The sequence below is a fragment of the Vespa velutina genome, chromosome 24 (assembly GCF_912470025.1).
Source record: "Vespa velutina chromosome 24, iVesVel2.1, whole genome shotgun sequence".
Taxonomy (NCBI): Eukaryota; Metazoa; Arthropoda; class Insecta; order Hymenoptera; family Vespidae; genus Vespa; species Vespa velutina.
Window position 1 is genome coordinate 3,381,415 of NC_062211.1, and position 19,851 is coordinate 3,401,265.

General features: G+C 39.2%; 1 protein-coding gene across 2 annotated transcripts; it reads left to right on the plus strand.

Annotated features, from left to right (window-relative positions):
- The first annotated feature begins 4,147 nt into the window (after nt 1-4,147).
- On the plus strand, nt 4,148-18,625 carry LOC124956919 (proton-coupled amino acid transporter-like protein pathetic). Of its 2 annotated transcripts, none has more exons than XM_047513365.1 (5): nt 4,148-4,907; nt 10,874-10,959; nt 14,191-14,598; nt 14,679-15,057; nt 15,200-18,625. In XM_047513365.1, exons 1-5 carry the CDS (start codon nt 4,851-4,853, stop codon nt 15,788-15,790), a joined length of 1,521 nt encoding a protein of 506 aa, XP_047369321.1. In that variant the 5' UTR covers nt 4,148-4,850; the 3' UTR covers nt 15,791-18,625. The 2 variants fall into 2 exon arrangements, with proteins under 2 accessions (XP_047369321.1, XP_047369320.1); XM_047513364.1 differs by lacking the exon at nt 4,148-4,907 and adding an exon at nt 9,825-10,319.
- The last annotated feature ends 1,226 nt before the right edge of the window (nt 18,626-19,851 follow it).

Genomic DNA, 19,851 nt, shown 5'->3' on the forward strand with positions numbered 1-19,851 from the left:
TTTCTCCCCCATTTGTCGTTTCGCCAAGACGACTAGCCGACTTAGCCGTTTAGAGCCAATAAGAGATCAGTAGGTTTACGCCGACGAATATAACTGGAACGACCAACGATCTTACTCCACGTTTACTGGCTGCGCCCTTAGATAGAGCGCCATCTCTCGAATATTCCTGTCGATCGAAATAGCCCCGCGAATTTGAACAATCGAAAGTACATCCGATGGAACTTTTTTATCGTTTATCGTTTCGTTGACAATCATATCTTAATTACAATATCTATTGCCCGATCATCTTTCATTTCGAATAATAATAATTCTCTCATCGTTAAACGTAAGCAGAATGGATATGAGAAGATAGAAAAAAAAAAAATATATATATATATATATATATATATATATCTCGGATATATCCGAGGTTTACGATAATTATATAATCGTGTCGCATGATCGATATTCATATTCTTTTTTTCATTGCGGGAATCAACAGCAATCCAACGATCGCCTTTGACACGATTTTTCTCCTTGCATCTTATTAGAATGTTATCGTCTTGCTCTACATGAACTGCATGATTTATGACATTTTTCTTTCCATCGAGGTTCAAAAAAGTAAAGAACTTTTAGATCGCAAGAAATAATAAATCGTAGTGATAAAATGGGACCCAATATAATGTATTGTCGCAACTGTACGTTCGTTTGATCATCGGCATCGAATATTTCTTGCCAATATTACAATGGACAAAAAATGAACGTCACAACTGGTTTTGATGTAACGATGATCAACGGCCAAAGATGACTAATCGTAAGTTAATTTTATTTTCTTGAATTGTAGTATCTTACGATTCGAAGAAAGATAACAAGAGTTGGTGGCTTTTCGCATAGATACATCGATAAAGGTTCGATCGTCGCAGCGAGTCTCATTGAGAGAGAGAGAGAGAGAGAGAGAGAGAGAAAAGCGTATAGTTAAGAAGAGGGGAAATATTTTTATGGTGGACTGTACGGTCACACCGCGCAACGTGCCAACTGCAATGGAAATTTCCATCGAAGCAGTCGGTCGTCGGCGTCTTGTAGACGCTTCGTTCAACTACGCCTAAAAACGAGATTACGTTCGCCGAACGCGACTATTAAAACAGAGGGGGAGATCCTTCCTAGCCTCGAACAATTGTTGATTTTTTCGACCTTCGAATTTTTTTAAACTTCATTTGTCTCTTTTCAAATTTTTTCGTGTTATCGCGCGCGATATCTCGCACGTTCTTTATCTTAAAATTTCGCATAAACGGAAGTAATTTATAGATAGAATTGGCACGACCTAATTACACTCCCTTTTGGGGAGAGGAAAAAAGAAAAATACGTTTGTATGGTTAATTCGAAGCTCAACCGTTCCGTCGAAATAAAGGGTTGTTCATGTATATATATATATATATATATATATATATATATATATATATATATATATATATACATATGTAGAAGTGTAAATTAAATAAAAATTTTAATAAATATTCAATATCGATCGAGTAATACGAACGGACAAAGTTGGCTTCTTATCGGTTCTTACGATAGGATCATATTGAAAAGTTCTTGTCGAAAGGATTGCGAAAGAATAGCGAAATTTTTGAAGCGTACTGTACAGAGGAGGGTTTGTCGGCGGCGGGCCTCGTGCGTCTGGTCCCCTCTTAGGACAAGGAATCTTTCTCTCTCTCTCTCTCTCTCTCTCTCTCTCTCTCTCTCTCTACAGGGGCCTTGCCAGAGGTTCAAATGCTCGCGAGATACAAATATTCCTGCTAGATAGGGTTTTTAGTCTTTCATCCGTCACCGTTTTCACATTATTTCGAAAAATGAAAGGAAAGGAAAAATGAGGAAAAAGAAAAGAAAGCGAGGACGAGAAAAAGGTTATTCCCGAAGGTCACGCGTCCTTTCTCCAGAGTTACATGGCAAAAGAGACGTCTCAATGCGCGATTGGCGACGAGACGTCTGCCATACTTGTTCGATCGCCTACGGAGCAATTTCTATTATCAAATAGCGGCCTGTTCCCGAATCTGGAACAAAGTGTGGGCGAAAGGGTGATATCGACGAGAACGTTTGGCGTTTTCGTTTTTTGGCGCCTCGTAGCTAATACGAATGCGTCATATATAGAATCTTTTCGTCGTTCGTTCAAAAGATTTTTACACTATGATAAATCTTCTTTACTTTCGTTTAGCCGTAGATACGCTTTCCGTATTTGAGCCGTGAACGAAGGAAGGCGCGATGCCAACGCACGCTTCGCCTTCCTCTAGTTTCGCATGAACTTTCGCGCATTTACCGTCGGGACTTAGCGAAGCGTCGTCGAGTGGAAAGTTTTCACTTTACAATTAGTACGCGACGATCCAAGGAATGCTACACCATCATCCACGATACTCGAGGTTTACTCTACTCGGCGACTCCTCGGCAATCAAAGAGAAAGACGAAGCTTAATATCTTTGTGTATGATTGTTTTAACGCTTTTATCGATAAGCTCGATATTATAACATAAACGGGATAGATCTTTTTTTTTTTTTTTTTTTTTTCCTGATATGTCTGCGCTATATCACGGGACACCCATTCTCAAGCTATAAAAGTTGATTTAAAATTAACCTTTCCTACCAAATAGATAGGCGCAGTTTTTTGGATCTAAATATTTCTATTATTTCCACTCTATTATATGTATATCGGTCGCTCGACCTACCTACCGCGGTTCTTTTTCTTTACCGTGAAAATTGTTGTGCGATAAATTTCTTACGATAAAATGTTATTCGCAACGCATGATATATAAGAGATTCCTTTGGTGTAAAAAATATTACGCGATAGCGCGTACGATCTTAATGCTGACTTTTGTAAATAAATTTAAACGAGAAAGCGTTTTAACTCTCTGATATCCGTTGTCATATTGCATTTTCTTTGTAAGTTTTGCTTACCATAAAGAAATTCGAGTAGGACAATTTAATTTCTCTCTGATTTATGATGATAATTATTTTCCACGCATTCGCGGTATTTTGCGAAGAGAAAAAAATACAAGATGATATCATTAACCTTAATCCCGAACAAGTTGTAAGATAAGGAAGGCTTAATTGTTACAACTAAAAACGATTATTCCGGGTACATTGCAATATTATATCCTCGTACGTGTAAGTAAGAGAAAAAAAGTAAGGGAATTTATCAGATCGATTGTACGTTTATGCAATAACAGTCATCTCTCTCTCTCTCTCTCTCTCTCTCTCTCTCTCTTATTCTTATGATTCTGATAAACTAAACTATTTGCGCCCTCGTTAATTTACTTTCCTCGTTCAATTCGTCATGTTGCAAGGGAGATGAATAAATTAAATAGATTCGAGAGTAAATGCATTCGATAGCTTTATTACATAACGATACCTTTTACATTAGTTTTATATTAGTTTTACGCTACCATTATTTTCATACATTGAGATATAAAATCATATCTCACTTTAGGAAGTGCCGATATTTCTTTTTCCCCGAGGCGATAAGAAAAGTCGCGTTATGGATCATAACAAACGATCGATAATTCATTCTTTCCCAATTTCATTCTCCTTTACAATGAGATTATTTTTTTATGAGCGCATTTGCCACCTGTTTTCTCATCTTTTTTTATTGCCTGCGCTGACAGGTTGAAGAAACAAATCGAAGAAACTTATATCTGGAACTAACGAAAAGATCGATGTTCCTCGTAAAATATATCAATAGAGACAGAGAGAGAGGGAGAGAGAGAATGAAGACGCGAGATGATTGGGAAGGTTTGAGGAGAGAGGAGAGCTAAAAACATGACCGTGATGGTTAGAATGATAGAGGGAGAAGAGAGGAGAAGGAAAGACTGAATGAAGAGAGGGAGAGAAACGTTTGAATAGGAGAGGGAAGAATGGTTGTGTGTCGAAGAAGTAAGGTTCGCCCGTAAAGTTTGGCCATGAGATATAGAGACCGTAATCGTGTGCGCCGCGCGTAACGATCTTAGGCGAGGATTAGAGGAGAGCGCGGCGGAGGAAAATGAACGGCGGTGGCAATGGTGGGGTGTGCAAACGGTAAGGGGACCGGAGGGTAGAGGGGCGATGGCAAATAGTTGAAGAGGGGTGAAAGAAAAGGAAGGGAAGTGGTGGGGACGAAAGGTGCAGGGCGAACCGCGTTAACGGCCTCCCACATCGTGGATCGTCGTCGTCGTCATTCTTCTTTGAGTCTTTGCGTGACGCTCGTGGGTACGGCAAACTCTTCCTTTATTAGAATCAATTCAACGCAAAAAAGAAAGATATAAAAGAAGAAAACTCTTTCGACCTCATAAATAGTAATCTTTTATTCTTCGATATTCTTCGACTTTCTCCCGGTTGTGTTCTATTATTTTAAATACATTCGTATTTGCCGACGTCTCTCTATCTTATTCTATTTTACTAATATTAAATTTAGCTTACGAAACGAGCTGGGACGAGACGCTTACTCGCATATACGCGCGCGCGCGCTTACATATTCATAAAAAGGGAAAACTAACGCGCGTGCGTATTCATCGGTCTATCGTCTACGCAAGTACACGTGCTGTCTGGCTATTTATCATCTTGCATACCACTTTGATTTAGGAGCGCTTAGAAAGTGAGAACGAAAAGTTTAAAGGAAGTTTAAGTCGTAAAGAAGATATCCCAGCGAGAGGGAGAGAGAGAGAGAGAGAGAGAGAGAGAGAGAGAGAGGAATAAGCTGAAAAAGAAGCGTACGCGGAAAGCGCACGCGGAAAAGCGCACGCGCATAAAAAGTAAATACAAGTGTATATTTATTCAGGTTATTATTCATTGAGAAAAGTCAAGGATAGTCGAAGATATACGGAATACGTTCCGTACGTTTTCGGGAAGATGTCGCACAAGATACAAAAACAAAGCGCACCACCTGTACATGGGGGCAAATTTCAGGTGAGTAGATATTTATTTTCTTTCTTCTTTGTATTTTTACGCTTCCGCGTTCTCGCGCTAAATTTAGCCGGACTTGAGCGTTACTTTTTTAACTTTCATTAAATAGCATTGCGTAATGGGAAGACGAACGAACGGAACAAGTGGAGAAAAAGAAGCGATCGATTTACAATAGATAAAAGAGCTCTTTGTTGATTCGCTTCCGACATTTTAAACTCGTTCGTTGGTAATTAAAAGAAAAAGATAATATCTTCAGATAAATAAATAAATGCTTATAAATAGTCCGTCAGTACTATTCAAAGAAATATTGCGTCTAAAGTTTTGTACCTATATAATGTTATAATAATAACAACTTCTTCTTTTTTTTTTTGTTTATATAGTGCGTTTATCGCCAAGTGATTATTCGATAAAAATGATTTTTTTTTTGTCTACAACATCGATGTCACGCGATATCGCTATTGACTTAATCAGTAGGAACATTTCTTACCTGGTTCAATGATGGCGCGGCCACGTGAAATTGATAAAAGCGTCGATACGTGAAAAATAAATTTTTGTTTAAAAGAAAAATAATTTATCATCGATGTGTAAAATTTGGAATTTCGTACGAATTTGAGGATGTAATATATCCCATTCGAGATTCAATCAACGCGGTAAGAGATTGTCGTTTGACAGTAAATTTCGCAAATCGGTGACATTTTTGCGCAATCCCTCTTGATTTCTTTTTGGTTAGAGCGTAACTATTCGTCGTATCGTCGATAATAAATTCGCCCATGCGTTAATAAATCGTATTACCGGGTCCCCATAATCGCGACAAAATTGCCAATAATCGGGTCAGCCAATTTATTAAGGCGAAATATCATTTTTCTAATCGAACGTCGCAGATATACGTAACGATAAGAATCGAGAAATTTTCTTTTCGTCGAGACATAAAGACAAATCGATCGCGCATTAAAAACAAGTTACGATTATTTCTTTACGATTCGGTACAACCATTATCTCTTACTTTCTATCACAAAAGTATACGTAATCGATCGATACGATTACGATTTTATCGTGATTGTCTATCGATGAATCAAACACTTCTCTTTGATAAGAAATTATCTACATATCCCCTTTTCATCTAGTCTTGTTAATTTTTGAAATAATCGCTTAATCGTATTGAAAAAGTATTCATCCTGTTTCGCCCGTTTATCGCAACTTCCTTGCGGTTTCTCTCTTCCTAGAAAGAATATCTTTTTCTTTCCTTTTCCTTCCTTTTTCCCTTCTTTTTTTCCTTCGAAACAGCAGCAATTCCTGCTAAAGTCCTATTAAAAATGTAAAACTCTTAGTAGCGATCTCATGACCAAAGATTATTATTTGGATATGTTCCAAGATACTTTTCTTTAATATATGAATTATTGATTTATCGAGCACGTGGATAGGGGATATGACGTTTACGTAGATTCATACATACGATAAAGAATTAATTAACGACCGAACGGGAATAAAACTTTTGGAGAAAGTAGGAAAGTATAGGAGGAGACGTAGTAGAGAATCGAAGGAAGATCTTTGCGAAGGACTTTTGCCTTTAGTCAAGATCTCTTCTTAAGCCGTTTGCCATTTTCTCGAGTACCTCGGCTGTCCGGCGTTTTTTCTTTCGCAGCGCAAGTAGCAGTCGTTTTAGAACCGGTTCGACCGAATTCTCGAGCGGGGCGAGATTGAGAGAGAGAGAGAGAGCGCGCGCTTAGGACCTAGGTCGATCGTTTGGCACGATGATGACGTGTCAACGAGTATGTAACGTAATGTAATGCAATAATGACAAAGTATATTTATATGTATATGCATGTACATGTACGCTGTCCATCCATCGATACATAGAAACACGTATACGTACATACATCGCGCGACGAAGAGTATACGGTGGCTACATAGCCACGTCATGGAAATTTTCTCGTCGATGCTTTCCCCCTATCTTTTGTATTTCTTTTTCTTTTACCTTACTGCCTCTGTCCGTCTTTTTTCTCGCTCTCTTAGGAAGGCGCACCTTCGGTTCCCCCTTCGCACCTTTATCACCACTCCTTTCTCCCCCTTCTTTCCGTCCGATCGCCAATGCCTGAACTTTGCTACTCGTTTCTCCCCTCTTTCCCAATGATATTTGTCCCTACCCTTCAGCTACCGTACCTCTCTCTCCCTCTCCCTCTCCCTCTCTCTCTCTCTCTCTCTTGCAAGCTGTGCGATTCTTTTAGCATGACGCCGTCCTATTATACGCAGTATTTTGTCTTTTTCGCGCTTTACTTCCGTCAAGATATTTACATAATTATCCATCATAGGACAACGATGATGGTCATTATCCGTTCCTTCCGAGATGAAATTTTCTATCGCAAAATTTATTTAGGCGAAACGACGAGTTTTTCTTTCGAAAGAAAATAAGAGAATGAAATAATCGATTTTGACGTCGTCGATGAGAGATGTATCCTGCGTAGCTTCTATATATACATATATATATATATATATATATATATACACACATATATGTATGTACGTATATGCGAACTAAGTTGGGAAAGGAATGAAAGTAATGTAGAGAAAGAATAGTCAGAGACGAGAAGCGACGTAACGATTTACCGTTACTCGTATCGCACGAAATCGACCGGAAGAAAGAGAGATACGAGAAGGGTTCACCGTTCGCGGAGAAATCACGCGAAACACAACCGGTACGATGTTCCTAACACCACTCGATGTCTAGTAGTTGGAAGGGGTGTGTAGTTGGATGAAAAGGGATGGACGTTCCTCCTCGATGAGGCCAAAACACGCGAGCGGATTAAGAAGGTCAATGCTGTTGCCAACCAGTTCACCGTGATCCACGTCGTTCGAATAAGTGCCGGCGAACGCGCACGCTCGTAATTCAGGGGCAAAGGAGAAACGTGCTTTCCTCCCACGCACATCCCGCGTGTTCACGCCAGCGTAAATCGCACGCGGCCAACCGCGTCGGAGGGCGAGAGACGAGATGATATGAGGATGTGACGTTATTCGCAGATTCGTTAATTGTCATCGCGCCGGATGACGCCGGTAACACGCATTAATCTCGGTCGCTCGCAATCGACTTCGTCCCGTTCGTGTTTTGTCCAATCGCTTTCAATTCGTACAACCCTACAACCAAAGAACGCTTCCACCACCTTTGATCCCTATAATTTCTTTTAATCGAGAGACCTATATACTAAAAGAGTCACTCGATTGATAAGACCTAGTCGCGTTTCTTAAAGCGAAACTGGTCCTTGTTCTCGCAATTACGGTACGACTCGAATCAATAACGAAATTGCGCTTTGAGAAGGATTTAGAATCGAGTGACGGTCCACTCTTAATTCGTCGATCAAATCGATCCCGTGCGATTCTTTATCTCTATTTTTCTCTCCATCTTTAACTCTCTTCGAAGAATTCTCTCGCAATTAAACCGGAGACGAGCGAGTCCTATTACGAGCAGATATCCTGTTTATCCCGACACACACACACATACAAATATATATATATATATATATATATATATATTTGTGCGTGTGTGTATCGTTATTCGAGCACGAGTTTTCCCGCTTTATCTTTGGAAGTCACGCACGTTTTACTGCGAGAGAAGCCTATCCGGATAAATATTATATCTATGGCGGAATTAATGACTCTCTTGGCTCCTCTTTTGATTAATCTCTTTGAGAGTAATCACTCACATTCACATTTGATTCACTCGAATCTCGGCTCATTGCTACTTCCAATCATCCTTCCGTTCGTTCAGGGATTCCTGAGGAATTAGTATAAAATTATCAATAAAGTATCGTTATAGACGAACGTACGGTATTGGAAAATTTTATATCGATGTCTTATCGATGTCTTGCACGTGTCTACGAGGATCATAATTGTCTTTTCATCGTGGGACACAGAAACTGGTTATTTTCCCGATGAAAGTTCATAAAGCTTATCTTGCGGCGATTGCATGACCGTTAACGTGTAAGATAAAGTGTCGACCGTGAAAGTATGTTATATAACATGGTTCGCGGGGGAGAATGGAGATATCCTTTCTATCACTCTTTTACTTTAGAAGGAGCCAGATATAAAAACGACAATGCGTAAACAAAATATTACGATTGTGATAGAGTATATCGGTATATAGATAATCGTTTCTTGGAAGAAGAATCTCTTCGATCGTTCCTCTTATGTTAAAACGACACGTTGTACCTTGCTGCTTCTTCGCCGAGGCGCCGCGTCGTATGCTCTAAATAGATTCGGCAAAAGATTCGAGCCATGCGTTGTCCGGCGCCACTCGGCGCCATACCCTATCTCTATCGTAGTACGATATCATCGCATAAAAGTGGAAAGATCACGCGACAAGATACAACTTGGTTGTATTTTTCCCTCGGAAAAATCGCAGTTATCCGAGAAAAGTTATGACGCTATCGTGGAGATTATTCTTCGTACGTTTCCATTAGGAACGTAAAAGAAACGAGCTCGGGCTGACGATCGAAAATAAAGATAGACGTGGGCGATGACACCTGTCTCTCTCTCTCTCTCTCTCTCTCTCGCGCGCGCGCGCGCGCGCGTACACGTTAGATCTTAGAAAAGAAAAGAGAGAAGGAGAGAGGAGGTAGTTTTATTTTTGCATAGAAGGAATCCGGGGACAAAGGGGAAACGATTCTAAATGGATGGTCAAACGTCGAAGTGATTCAATGCGCTCGATAGCAAAGCCAATTCCCTGGAGTTTTCGTTAGCGATCTCACAGATGGTTAGCAGGGAGAGAGAGAGAGAGAGAGCATAGACGCTTACTCACGTGAAGTAGACACGCGTCTATTTGTTCTTCCTATTTTCGTTCGTCGTATATAAAGAGTCGTTCCGTCCTCGGGACATTGCCGAAAGATTTGGCAACGATCCGCGCTTTTCTACGTCGCGGTTACGGGTCCGCACAAACGATCATCTCGGTTAGAGAAAGAGAATCTAGACAACGGTCATCGAGGAGGGCCATCGGATCGACGCGTTTACGCTCCTCATTCATTTTTATCGTCGTTTAACGATCGTCCTACGGGTCGATTGTTTTTAATTCAAAAAAAAATATGTTCTTCCTTTGGCGGCGATTCCCCGAAAGGATATACAGATCGCGACAGTGGATCGAAGAACGGCCGAAATTCCAAGCTATTTCGCGGGCATACTTTTGATTCTAACTCAAAGTCTCGAGTCGCGAGTGAGAGTAAAAGTAGATAGCAGTGCGTCTTCGCCGTTTCGAGACGCGTTTCGGGTCCGCGCTTCGAGCCAGATCGAGCAAAAAATATTGAGAGAAGACGGAGGCTAAAGGGGGAAGACCTAGGAGACGAAGCTAAAATGGGAAATACGGATAGCGTGCACGACGTGGAGATGAGTTCTCTCTCCATGACATCGAGCAACGATCGATCTCGAATTAGGGTGAATAACGAGCGAAACATTTATATAGGCGCCCTTTAAAGATAGAGCGATGATAGATATTGGCGCCTTTCAACGATAATTATATCGAATAGGTCGCGTCGATGAACGCGGTACGAAAGGCGGCTCCCGTTTCTCGATTAATTCGCTATCTCTCTCTCTCTCTCTCTCTATATATATATATATATATATATATATATATATATATCTTTCGTAATCAACGATCTCTAACAGAGAGCTTTAGGCGTTAGTTCCCTGCCGCTTGAAATATTCACCGATGTTTCTCGTGTATGTTTTGCTTTCGAAACTCTCGAATCTTGGAATAACTCGTAGACGGGTCCAACGAACTCGAATCGAGTCGAGTCGAGTCGAGTTGAGTCGAGTCGAGTTGACCCGGCATTGCATCGTGCGACCAATTGCCGGCTTCGTCGTCGTACTAAACCTTTATCCCCCGCGTATTAATATTTTTCTAACTGTTCGACGATAAATTTTTGCCATTTACTCATTTTTATTTATTTAATTATTTATATTCTTTTTCCTTCTTTTATTTCTTACAGAGGACGCCCATGCGCCCGATGATAGCGGAATACGACCCAAAGAAGCACGGTGTGAAAACTGAACTGTCAGACATGATTGTCCTCAAGTAAGTGTTTCCAAGTTGAAGTTACGAAATCGAACAAGTGGTGGTTCGGTGATAATCGAGAGTTCGATTACGCTATCCGCTACCACGATCGATCATCGCCATTGCTTTATTGCCAAATCCAATTGCTCCGCGCTCGAACGAACGTGAGTGACACCCCGAGGATCATATATTGTGCATTGCATCTCGTTATATGTTTATTCTCTCACTCTCTGTGTACCCTTTTTCTTTTTTATACCTCCTTGTCATTGCATACCGCCTGATCGCTGATGTAAAAAATCGTTGCGTAACTGCCGCAAGGAACGCTTCCTGATCACGAATCGAGTTGAATAGTCGCGAAAATGCGTAAGTTTCGATTTAACTTCGAGTAATGTAGTAGCAGTCGCTTCCTTTTTCTTTTTCTCTTCTTCTTTTTCGTCTTTTTCTTTTTTTTTTTTTTTTTTTTTCTTTTTTATCTTTTCTTTTCTTTCCTTTTTTCATAACGCGACGGAAAAAACAGAGAGCGACTGTCCTTTCTCAAATTCGACGACCTCGAAGCGTTTTGCTCTTTGAATTCTTTGGGCGAATCAAACGGAGCGTTGCGTTCTTGCTGCACCCTCCGCGTCTTTTTCGCGCTCGTACTTAATCTCTCGTTATTATATCATTATCAAGCATTAACAAAAACATCGGCAAGTATTGCATCAGGGAATGCGGCCACTTATTGGTTATTATACGTCATGCTTGATCTTTGACACCATCGCGGCCGTCTAGTTATTGCTACGAAATAATTCGTTTTCTTTCTAAGCTATGCGCTTTTCGTTATGCAAATCTATTTCAAACATTTACGTCTTTTCGACCGACCCATCGATTTTCTCCTACTTAATATCGTCATATTCAGCGTCATATAGGATATTTATTCTTCGATCCTGTGGTACGTTTTATGTATACGCGTTGAAAGATGGCCCGAAGGATGCCAGCTAGAACAAAAATAACATTATGCTGCGAGAGTGATGAAATTATATTGCTCGCGTAAATGGGAGGGTGCAGCAGAGGGAATTGTCCCGAGATTTTTTCCTCATGAATCAGGAATGCTTCGTGTTGAGGTCATGCGGTATGCAAATCGAAGAACGAAATAGTCTAATTTTAAAGGATAAACGATCTGTCTTTACTGTATAATATGTGCATTTATATGATTCCAGACTCGTGTATAAACTCCGGGCATATATTCGGGCTCGAACAAAGTGTGCTCTGCGAGTAACAAAAGAGAGAAAGATAGATAAGACGATATCATTCGATTGCATCGCAGTTGTATATATATATATATATATATATACATATATATACGTATACATATACGTATACATATACATATACACATACATACATACATACATATATATATATATATATGTGTGTGTGTGTGTGTGTGTGAAAACAAAAAAAATGCAAAACAAAATCATCGAACGTCTCTCATTGTCCAATGAGCAGACAATGAAAAAAAACGAACGGTTGTGTGCAGACATTCGCGTAAACGCGACCGCGACGCGAAATGACACGACGTACCGACGAAAGACAGATAATACGGACAAAATCGACATGAACGTGTTAATTTTGAATTTTCAAGCACGTAAAGTCAAAAAAGAGATAAATAGACAGAGAGAAATAGCGCGAAAGAGGGAGACGGAGGGAGAGAGAGAGAGAGAGAGAGAGAGCGAGAAAGAGAGAAAGAGAGAGAGAGAGAGAGAGAGAGAGAGAGAGATAGTGAGAGAGCGAAATGGAAGGAAAAAAATGGGAAAAGAATGAATTGGCACGAATTATGCAAAATGAGAAAGACAGAGAGAGAGAAAAAGACTATGTGTCGTCGTCGTCGTCGTCGTCGTCATGGAGAGACGGCGCGTTTTAAAGACGCGGTTTAATCGTTCTCGACAAAGTCCAGAGAGCAATAGTCAGAAAGCAAAGAAGGCCTGTTTGTCGTCGTACTGCGTCTTGGCGCTGGGTTGCGTCTTTTGCGATGCAGTGCGGTGGTGGCAGCTTCCTCTGAGCCTGACCTGACACGCGTTGCGTCCAACAAGGACGTAAGCTCCATTCGGAGCTTTCTCGAGACAGAAAGCTTCGGACGACTACGAAGAGAAACAACCGCACGCACCTTAATGGGTACCTATATACCTATACACACCTCTATCTATTTTTACATGATTTTTTATATACAATTTTTTTACACGAATCGTCTCTCTTTACCTTCGCCCTGCCAACAACAGCCTCTATGCGCGTACAAGATTTCTTTCGATAGGAAGGAAGGTTTATAAGGAAGATAGAAATGGAGAGCGAGAGAGCGAGAGAGAGAGAGAGAGAGAGAGAGAGAGAGAGAGAGAGAGAGAGAGAGGGAGGGAGAGAGAAAGGAAGAGAGAGAAAGGGCGCGACGCGCCAATATCGAATCTCTGTATACTCGCAACATTCATCGACTTTCATTCATCAACGTTCGTAGCTCGATCTCGTTCGTCATTGAAAAGAGAGATCAAGTTCAATTCGCGATAAAATGTTCCTCTCGCTTTTATCTGATAATTTTTCTTTTTCATTATATCCATCGACTATTCTTTTCCGTTACGTTTCGCATAAAATTTGTAAAAAAATCCTCGTCGCGAATCTTCGGTTTCATTCATTTATTTCTTTTTTCACGGCTTTCGCTCTTTCGTCGAATCCCCCTTCATATATATTACTCTATCGCTATCCATTTTAGACTTCTTCGTCCTTTTCATTAGATAATACATACACACGTACAAGCATGCTTGCGTGGGTTTGTATTCTTTGTTTCTCTTATATGTCCTTTGCTTTTTTGCCTCTCCTCGTCTTCATTCTCCTTTTCTTTATTCTCCAACTCCCACACCTTTTTCTTTTTTGACTCCTTTTTCTTTGCAACAATGAGAAACAGTCATAGACGCGAATCTTTCCTAAAAGGTATTTATGTGGATAAAGAAAAAATGAAACGAATAGAGAGAGACTTTTGAGAAAAAAGAAAAACGCAACGTTCCTTACCCTTCTTCGCACAAGCTTTGTCGTGTTATCGCGGAATAAAAGAGAACAACTTCCTTTTTCCACGCGCATAATACCTATGTATACCTAGATATATAATCACACATACATATATATATATATATATATATATGTATGTATGTACGTGTATGCATATTTAAAGATGTAGATTCGATACGATAGACCTTCTTCCTACAATCCGGGCTAATGTTCGCGGTTTTACAGATACAAGTGCGAGAAAAATGATGTACCGATCACCGTGACGAACGGATCGACTTTGCCTCTCGTGGAACGTCAAAACGACGAAGAAGCAGCACTTTACGATCCATTCGAGCATCGAAAATTGGCTCATCCTACCTCGGATTTAGATACGCTGATACATCTGCTCAAAGGAAGTCTCGGTACTGGCATACTGGCTATGCCATTGGCATTCCGAAATGCTGGTCTCGTTTTCGGTCTTTTTGCGACTTTCTTCATCGGCGCCATTTGCACTTATTGCGTACACATATTGGTCAAATGCGCCCACGATCTTTGTAGAAGGACGCAGACCCCGAGTTTGGGATTCGCTGATGTCGCCGAGACGGCCTTTCTCGTTGGTCCGGAAAGCGTACAAAAGTATGCTCGGCTGGCCAAGTGAGACTTTATTTCATTTTTCCTTCCTCCTCGTTTGTTCCGACGCAGATAGAAAATATTAATATCTTTTCTTCCTTCAGAGCCACCATCAACTGTTTCCTAGTGATCGATCTGATCGGTTGTTGCTGCGTATATATCGTATTTATTGCGACGAATCTCGAAGAGGTGGTAACTTATTACACGAAAATGGGCGAGGATTGGGAAGCGGTCGATCGTTTGAGATTATACATGGCCGCTCTTTTACCATTCCTCATTGTCTTTTCTCTCGTGAGAAATCTCAAGTACCTAGCCCCATTTTCAATGCTTGCCAACATATTGATCGCTACAGGAATGGGCATAACTTTCTATTACATTTTTACCGATCTACCAACGATCAGCGATGTGCCAAACTTTTCGAGCTGGGCTCAACTTCCCCTGTTTTTCGGTACAGCGATCTTCGCTCTCGAGGGCATCGGCGTCGTAAGTATTACAAATCGTTCTTACGTCTTAATATTAAACGTTTCGGATCTTTCGCTTTTGCAAATTTTCATCTGTGCGCTTTGATTTTCTTTTCTTTTTTCTTTTCTCTATTTTTTCTTTTTTTTTCTTTTTTTTTCTACAGGTAATGCCCTTGGAGAACAACATGAAAACGCCGACCCATTTCATCGGTTGTCCCGGAGTCTTAAATACCGGTATGTTCTGCGTCGTCTTACTTTACAGTACCGTAGGTTTCTTTGGTTATTGGAAATACGGCGAGCAAACGGCCGCTTCGATCACCTTGAATCCGCCACAGGATGAGATACTTGCACAATCGGCGAAGATCATGATCGCCATTGCGATATTCTTTACTTACGGCTTGCAATTCTACGTACCGATGGAAATCATTTGGAAAAATATCAGGCATTACTTTGGCTCGAGAAAAATTATGGCCGAATATTCCCTTCGGATATTTTTGGTTATATTCACCGTGTCCGTTGCTATCGCAATGCCATCCCTCGGCCCATTCATCTCGCTGGTAGGTGCGGTTTGTCTATCGACACTTGGAATGATGTTCCCGTCGGTCATAGAATTGGTAACAGTTTGGGAACAAGACGACGGCCTTGGTAAATACAAGTGGAGACTTTGGAAGAATATTGCCATCATTTCGTTTGGCGTGCTCGGCTTTCTAACCGGCTCTTACGTCAGTATCAAGGAGATCATCGAGCAAAAGTGAAAAGCAAATTTGGCAAGACGAGGAGCAGCGATGCGACCGAATTAACGATCCTCCGTTGCGTATTACGAACGCCCGGTATGTTGTTGTGCTTAATCTCGCTCGCTCGCGAACGCAACTGCGATCACCTCGTCCGCTCGCGTTTCCACTTCCCGGAAGGAGAAAGAAGAAGAAGGCCGCGTAGAAAGACGTCCGAAAAGGACAAGTAAATAGCGAGCACGAGTACGAGTTGCTTATACTTTTCTCTTTACTATCACGATCTCCGATAGATATCGATGATCGTATTGACGATGAGGACGCAATCAAATCCCCCCCCCCCCTCCCTTCCGCTTTCACTTTTATTCCTTTTTTCTTATTAAGTTGTGCTAGATATCATTCGAGAACGCCGTCGTACAATACACGTCGTATATAATAGTTCATCTCGTTAATTACGACTTCAAACCAACGACTTTATTACTACGACGATCGGGCTTCGACGAAGGGCGTTCTACGGGAAGCCAACGATCAATGCGATTGTGCCAATTGTAAAAAAGCAACGGTGAGATTATGAGTCTTCGACTGTAATTGTAGGACGGATTCTTTTAGAAATTTTTCGTTGATTATTTGTACGGCAAATTAATTTGTACGCACTCAAGTTTTGATCATAATCACGCGGATTATATTTTATATAATCTTCCTCTTGACGTAAAGCTGAAAAATTACTAAAAAGCTTAAAATTACTAAACTTATATTCGTCGAAAATCGCAGATGCGATGCAGAGTAAATTACGAGTAAAAGGGAAATACGTTTGCCTTTCGTTAATACGTATGCTTTGCTCTTACTCTCTTTCGAAATTTGTTTTGCGTATTTGAAAGTAGGGGAAAAAAAAAAAAAAGAAAAAGAAAAAGAAGGGACGGTGAAGGAGACAGGAAGAAGAGGACGAAATCGATCGTCGCATCGTCATCGACGGAAGCCACTGATCTGTTCCTAGTGCATGATGCACGAAATCGTACAAAAGATTATCGATTAATTGTAAGATGCGCTAATCAAGACGGCTAACATTGCCGTCGAATGTGCGTTTGCTAGTCCGTCATAATGGAAGTAACGACTAAAACGAATAGAAGTGATATATACAGAAAAACGCACGTACCTCTGGTTTTTAATATTAAAGAGAGGTTTCGTAGATCTTTGCACAATTGTTTCAACATGGTCGTATATTGGACTTACGTTTCGAAATACATTATTTATTAGAGTCTTCTTTCAAAATTTGATACCAACGGAGAATTGAGACCAGTCGTTCCAGACGACATTCGTTTGGAAAGAATAAAAAAGCTATGATCTGTAAGGTTATTATAATCGTTGGTACCTTTTCTATCGATAATCCTTTCATCGATAATCTTACAAGAACGGTGCCATTACTAAACAATCGGTCATTCGATGAGTCCTATGTATTTATATGTACCATAATACGTACGTATATCGCGACGAAGAAAAATTAGACGCACGGGGAGTTTGCTCTTTCAGCTAATCCTTTTTCCATGCGTCTTACATGTATCTCTCTTTGTTGTGTTGTATACAACTTGGGGGTGTTCGACAATAACCGTTTATATACGTACTACTAGGGCGCATTAACAATGTAGAAGGACCGTTGTAAATAAAAGAGAAACGCAAATAATGCGAGACAAAAGATGATTAGTCGATGCTATGATGTTGACAATAATTGTAAATGTCGTTATATAATAACTTCATCGCTGTGATTCTTATACAGTATTAATGCGATTTTCATATTCAACTCGATTGTTTGTTTTTGCGAAAAAAAAAAAAAATACGAAAAGAAAAAAAGAAGAAGCGACATTGATATTTAGAAGAAGAAGGAAGAAAAAGAGAATAGAACGATCGTGGATAAGTCTCTTTTTGAATCGGCCGTTTAAATTGGTAAAAGGACATATAACGTGCTTTATTGATTACAAATCATTCTCTCGATATAATATCAAGCATCGACTATTTGACATACGAATAATATTCTACAATCACGCTTAATCGCACATTAATTTAATATATGGTATGCATGTTGTTATATATATATATATATATATATATATATATATATATATATATAAAATGTGCAAACACTTAAACGCAACCTTTAATGCCAACTTTTAATGACTTTTTTCTCGTTTTATAAGAGTTTATCGAAATTTATTATCGTGCGAGTAGATTAAATTTACTTATGCAAATGTCTTTTTCTTTGCCCAAATTGTTAATTTATCTATCATTATAAATATAAGCGTTATATTTAATAAATAAATCAACTTGCAGATATTTTTCTTTTTCAATGCGTTACTTTTTATAATTCACCTAGCTGTAAATGGCTCTTTGAGTGATCAATCGTAATCGGTTGTTTGATTTGTTCTGATCGTTGGATGCCATATTTCTGCGCAATTCTCTTCTCATTATTTCAAACGTTAAGAACCAAATTAAATTAAATTTTCTAACTTAATCGATGAATATACGAACCATACGCCCATTCCATGAATCCAAATAATCTCAAGATAAGCTAATGTGAGTGAACAAAAATGTGCCCTTATTAAGAGAGAATTTCTTTTTAATTGATACCACGTATCGCTACGTGATCCGTATTAAAATGCGTGTGCAATATCGTCGGTCGGAAGATAGAAAATAATATAATTACTTACATTGATACGTATGTAATCGTATATGACAAAATATCATGCTACTGCGATTTGGTATTGTTATTAATCTCTACGGAGACGGGATCTTTTAAAAGTTATTTATTTATGGTATTTAAACGTCCCTTATTTATAAGGGCGACGTTCGAGAGAGAGAGAGAGAGAGAGAGAGAGAGAGAAAAATACTTTGATCGCGCGTAACGATCGGTGGCATAATTCGAGAGTACTCTTCGCTTTCTATCTCTAAAGGATATCATCATTGACGACGCATCGTTTTTACCCCTGTTTAAATTTATATCAAGCGATTATCATCATAATTACAAAGGATATATAGACATAGAAATCTTTGCAATCGATATTAAGTTATATCAACGTTAATAATATCAATTAATATTCCAATTAATTGATTATTAATATTTCAAGAGGGATAGAAATTATTTTCAATATTATTAAATACGGTCAGATGGATTCCCAAGTGAGTAACAAGTTTTATTTCGATTTTATTTCGATAATTATTAAATATATCTCTCGCGCTTTCTGCTTCTTGTATGTTTCCGCTTATTGTATTTCTTGAGAAATTATAATTATAATTATAATTAGGCGTGATTATAATTATCAAAAGTGAAAATAAAGAGACAATGCGTATGGGCGAAAGTAAGGAGAGGAATACTCGACGTATAAATATTGTAATTCCGACCCTTACATATACTAAACTACTTTGTACTACTCCTTTTAAACGAAAAAAAAAAAAAAAAAAAAAAAAAAAAAAAAGAGAGAAAAAAAAACAAGGAAATACAAAAGATTGTCAATCTTTTAACATAATCGCATAGGAATTATGCGGTACTTGTAATACTTTTTATTGGGAGATCCGATAACTTAAGAAATAATATTTTAATTATTTTCCATGAAACATTTAAATACAAAATAGCGTGAACATTTTTCTGCCACTACTTATATTGGCCGATCTAATATATTAATAAAACCTAATAGAACCTTTCCCTTTTTCTAACAAACGGTTTCGAACATCCCATTATTTCTCAAGTCATTTAATTTTTATACATTAAAGACGATTTAAGCATTAACATTATTCGCATGTCAGGTGTAAAAGTTCTTTGGAATTGATCTCTCATTAGGTTTTAAAAATGAAAACATTTTTAATGAGCTAGACGCCATTTTAAAAGTGATCCTTCATTTTGCTTGAAATTTCGTAATGAATTGCGCGGTAGGATGAACGTCATTTAAAAATAGCTGAAAAAAATCAGCTTTTGGGCTGTACACCTTTTAATAATTTATCGCGACGTCGAGATATATGTGAAAAAAAGTAAGATAATTTATATAGGATAATAAATTATCATTGCTCATTGGTAGAGAACACGCACTTCGCTTGAATAAATT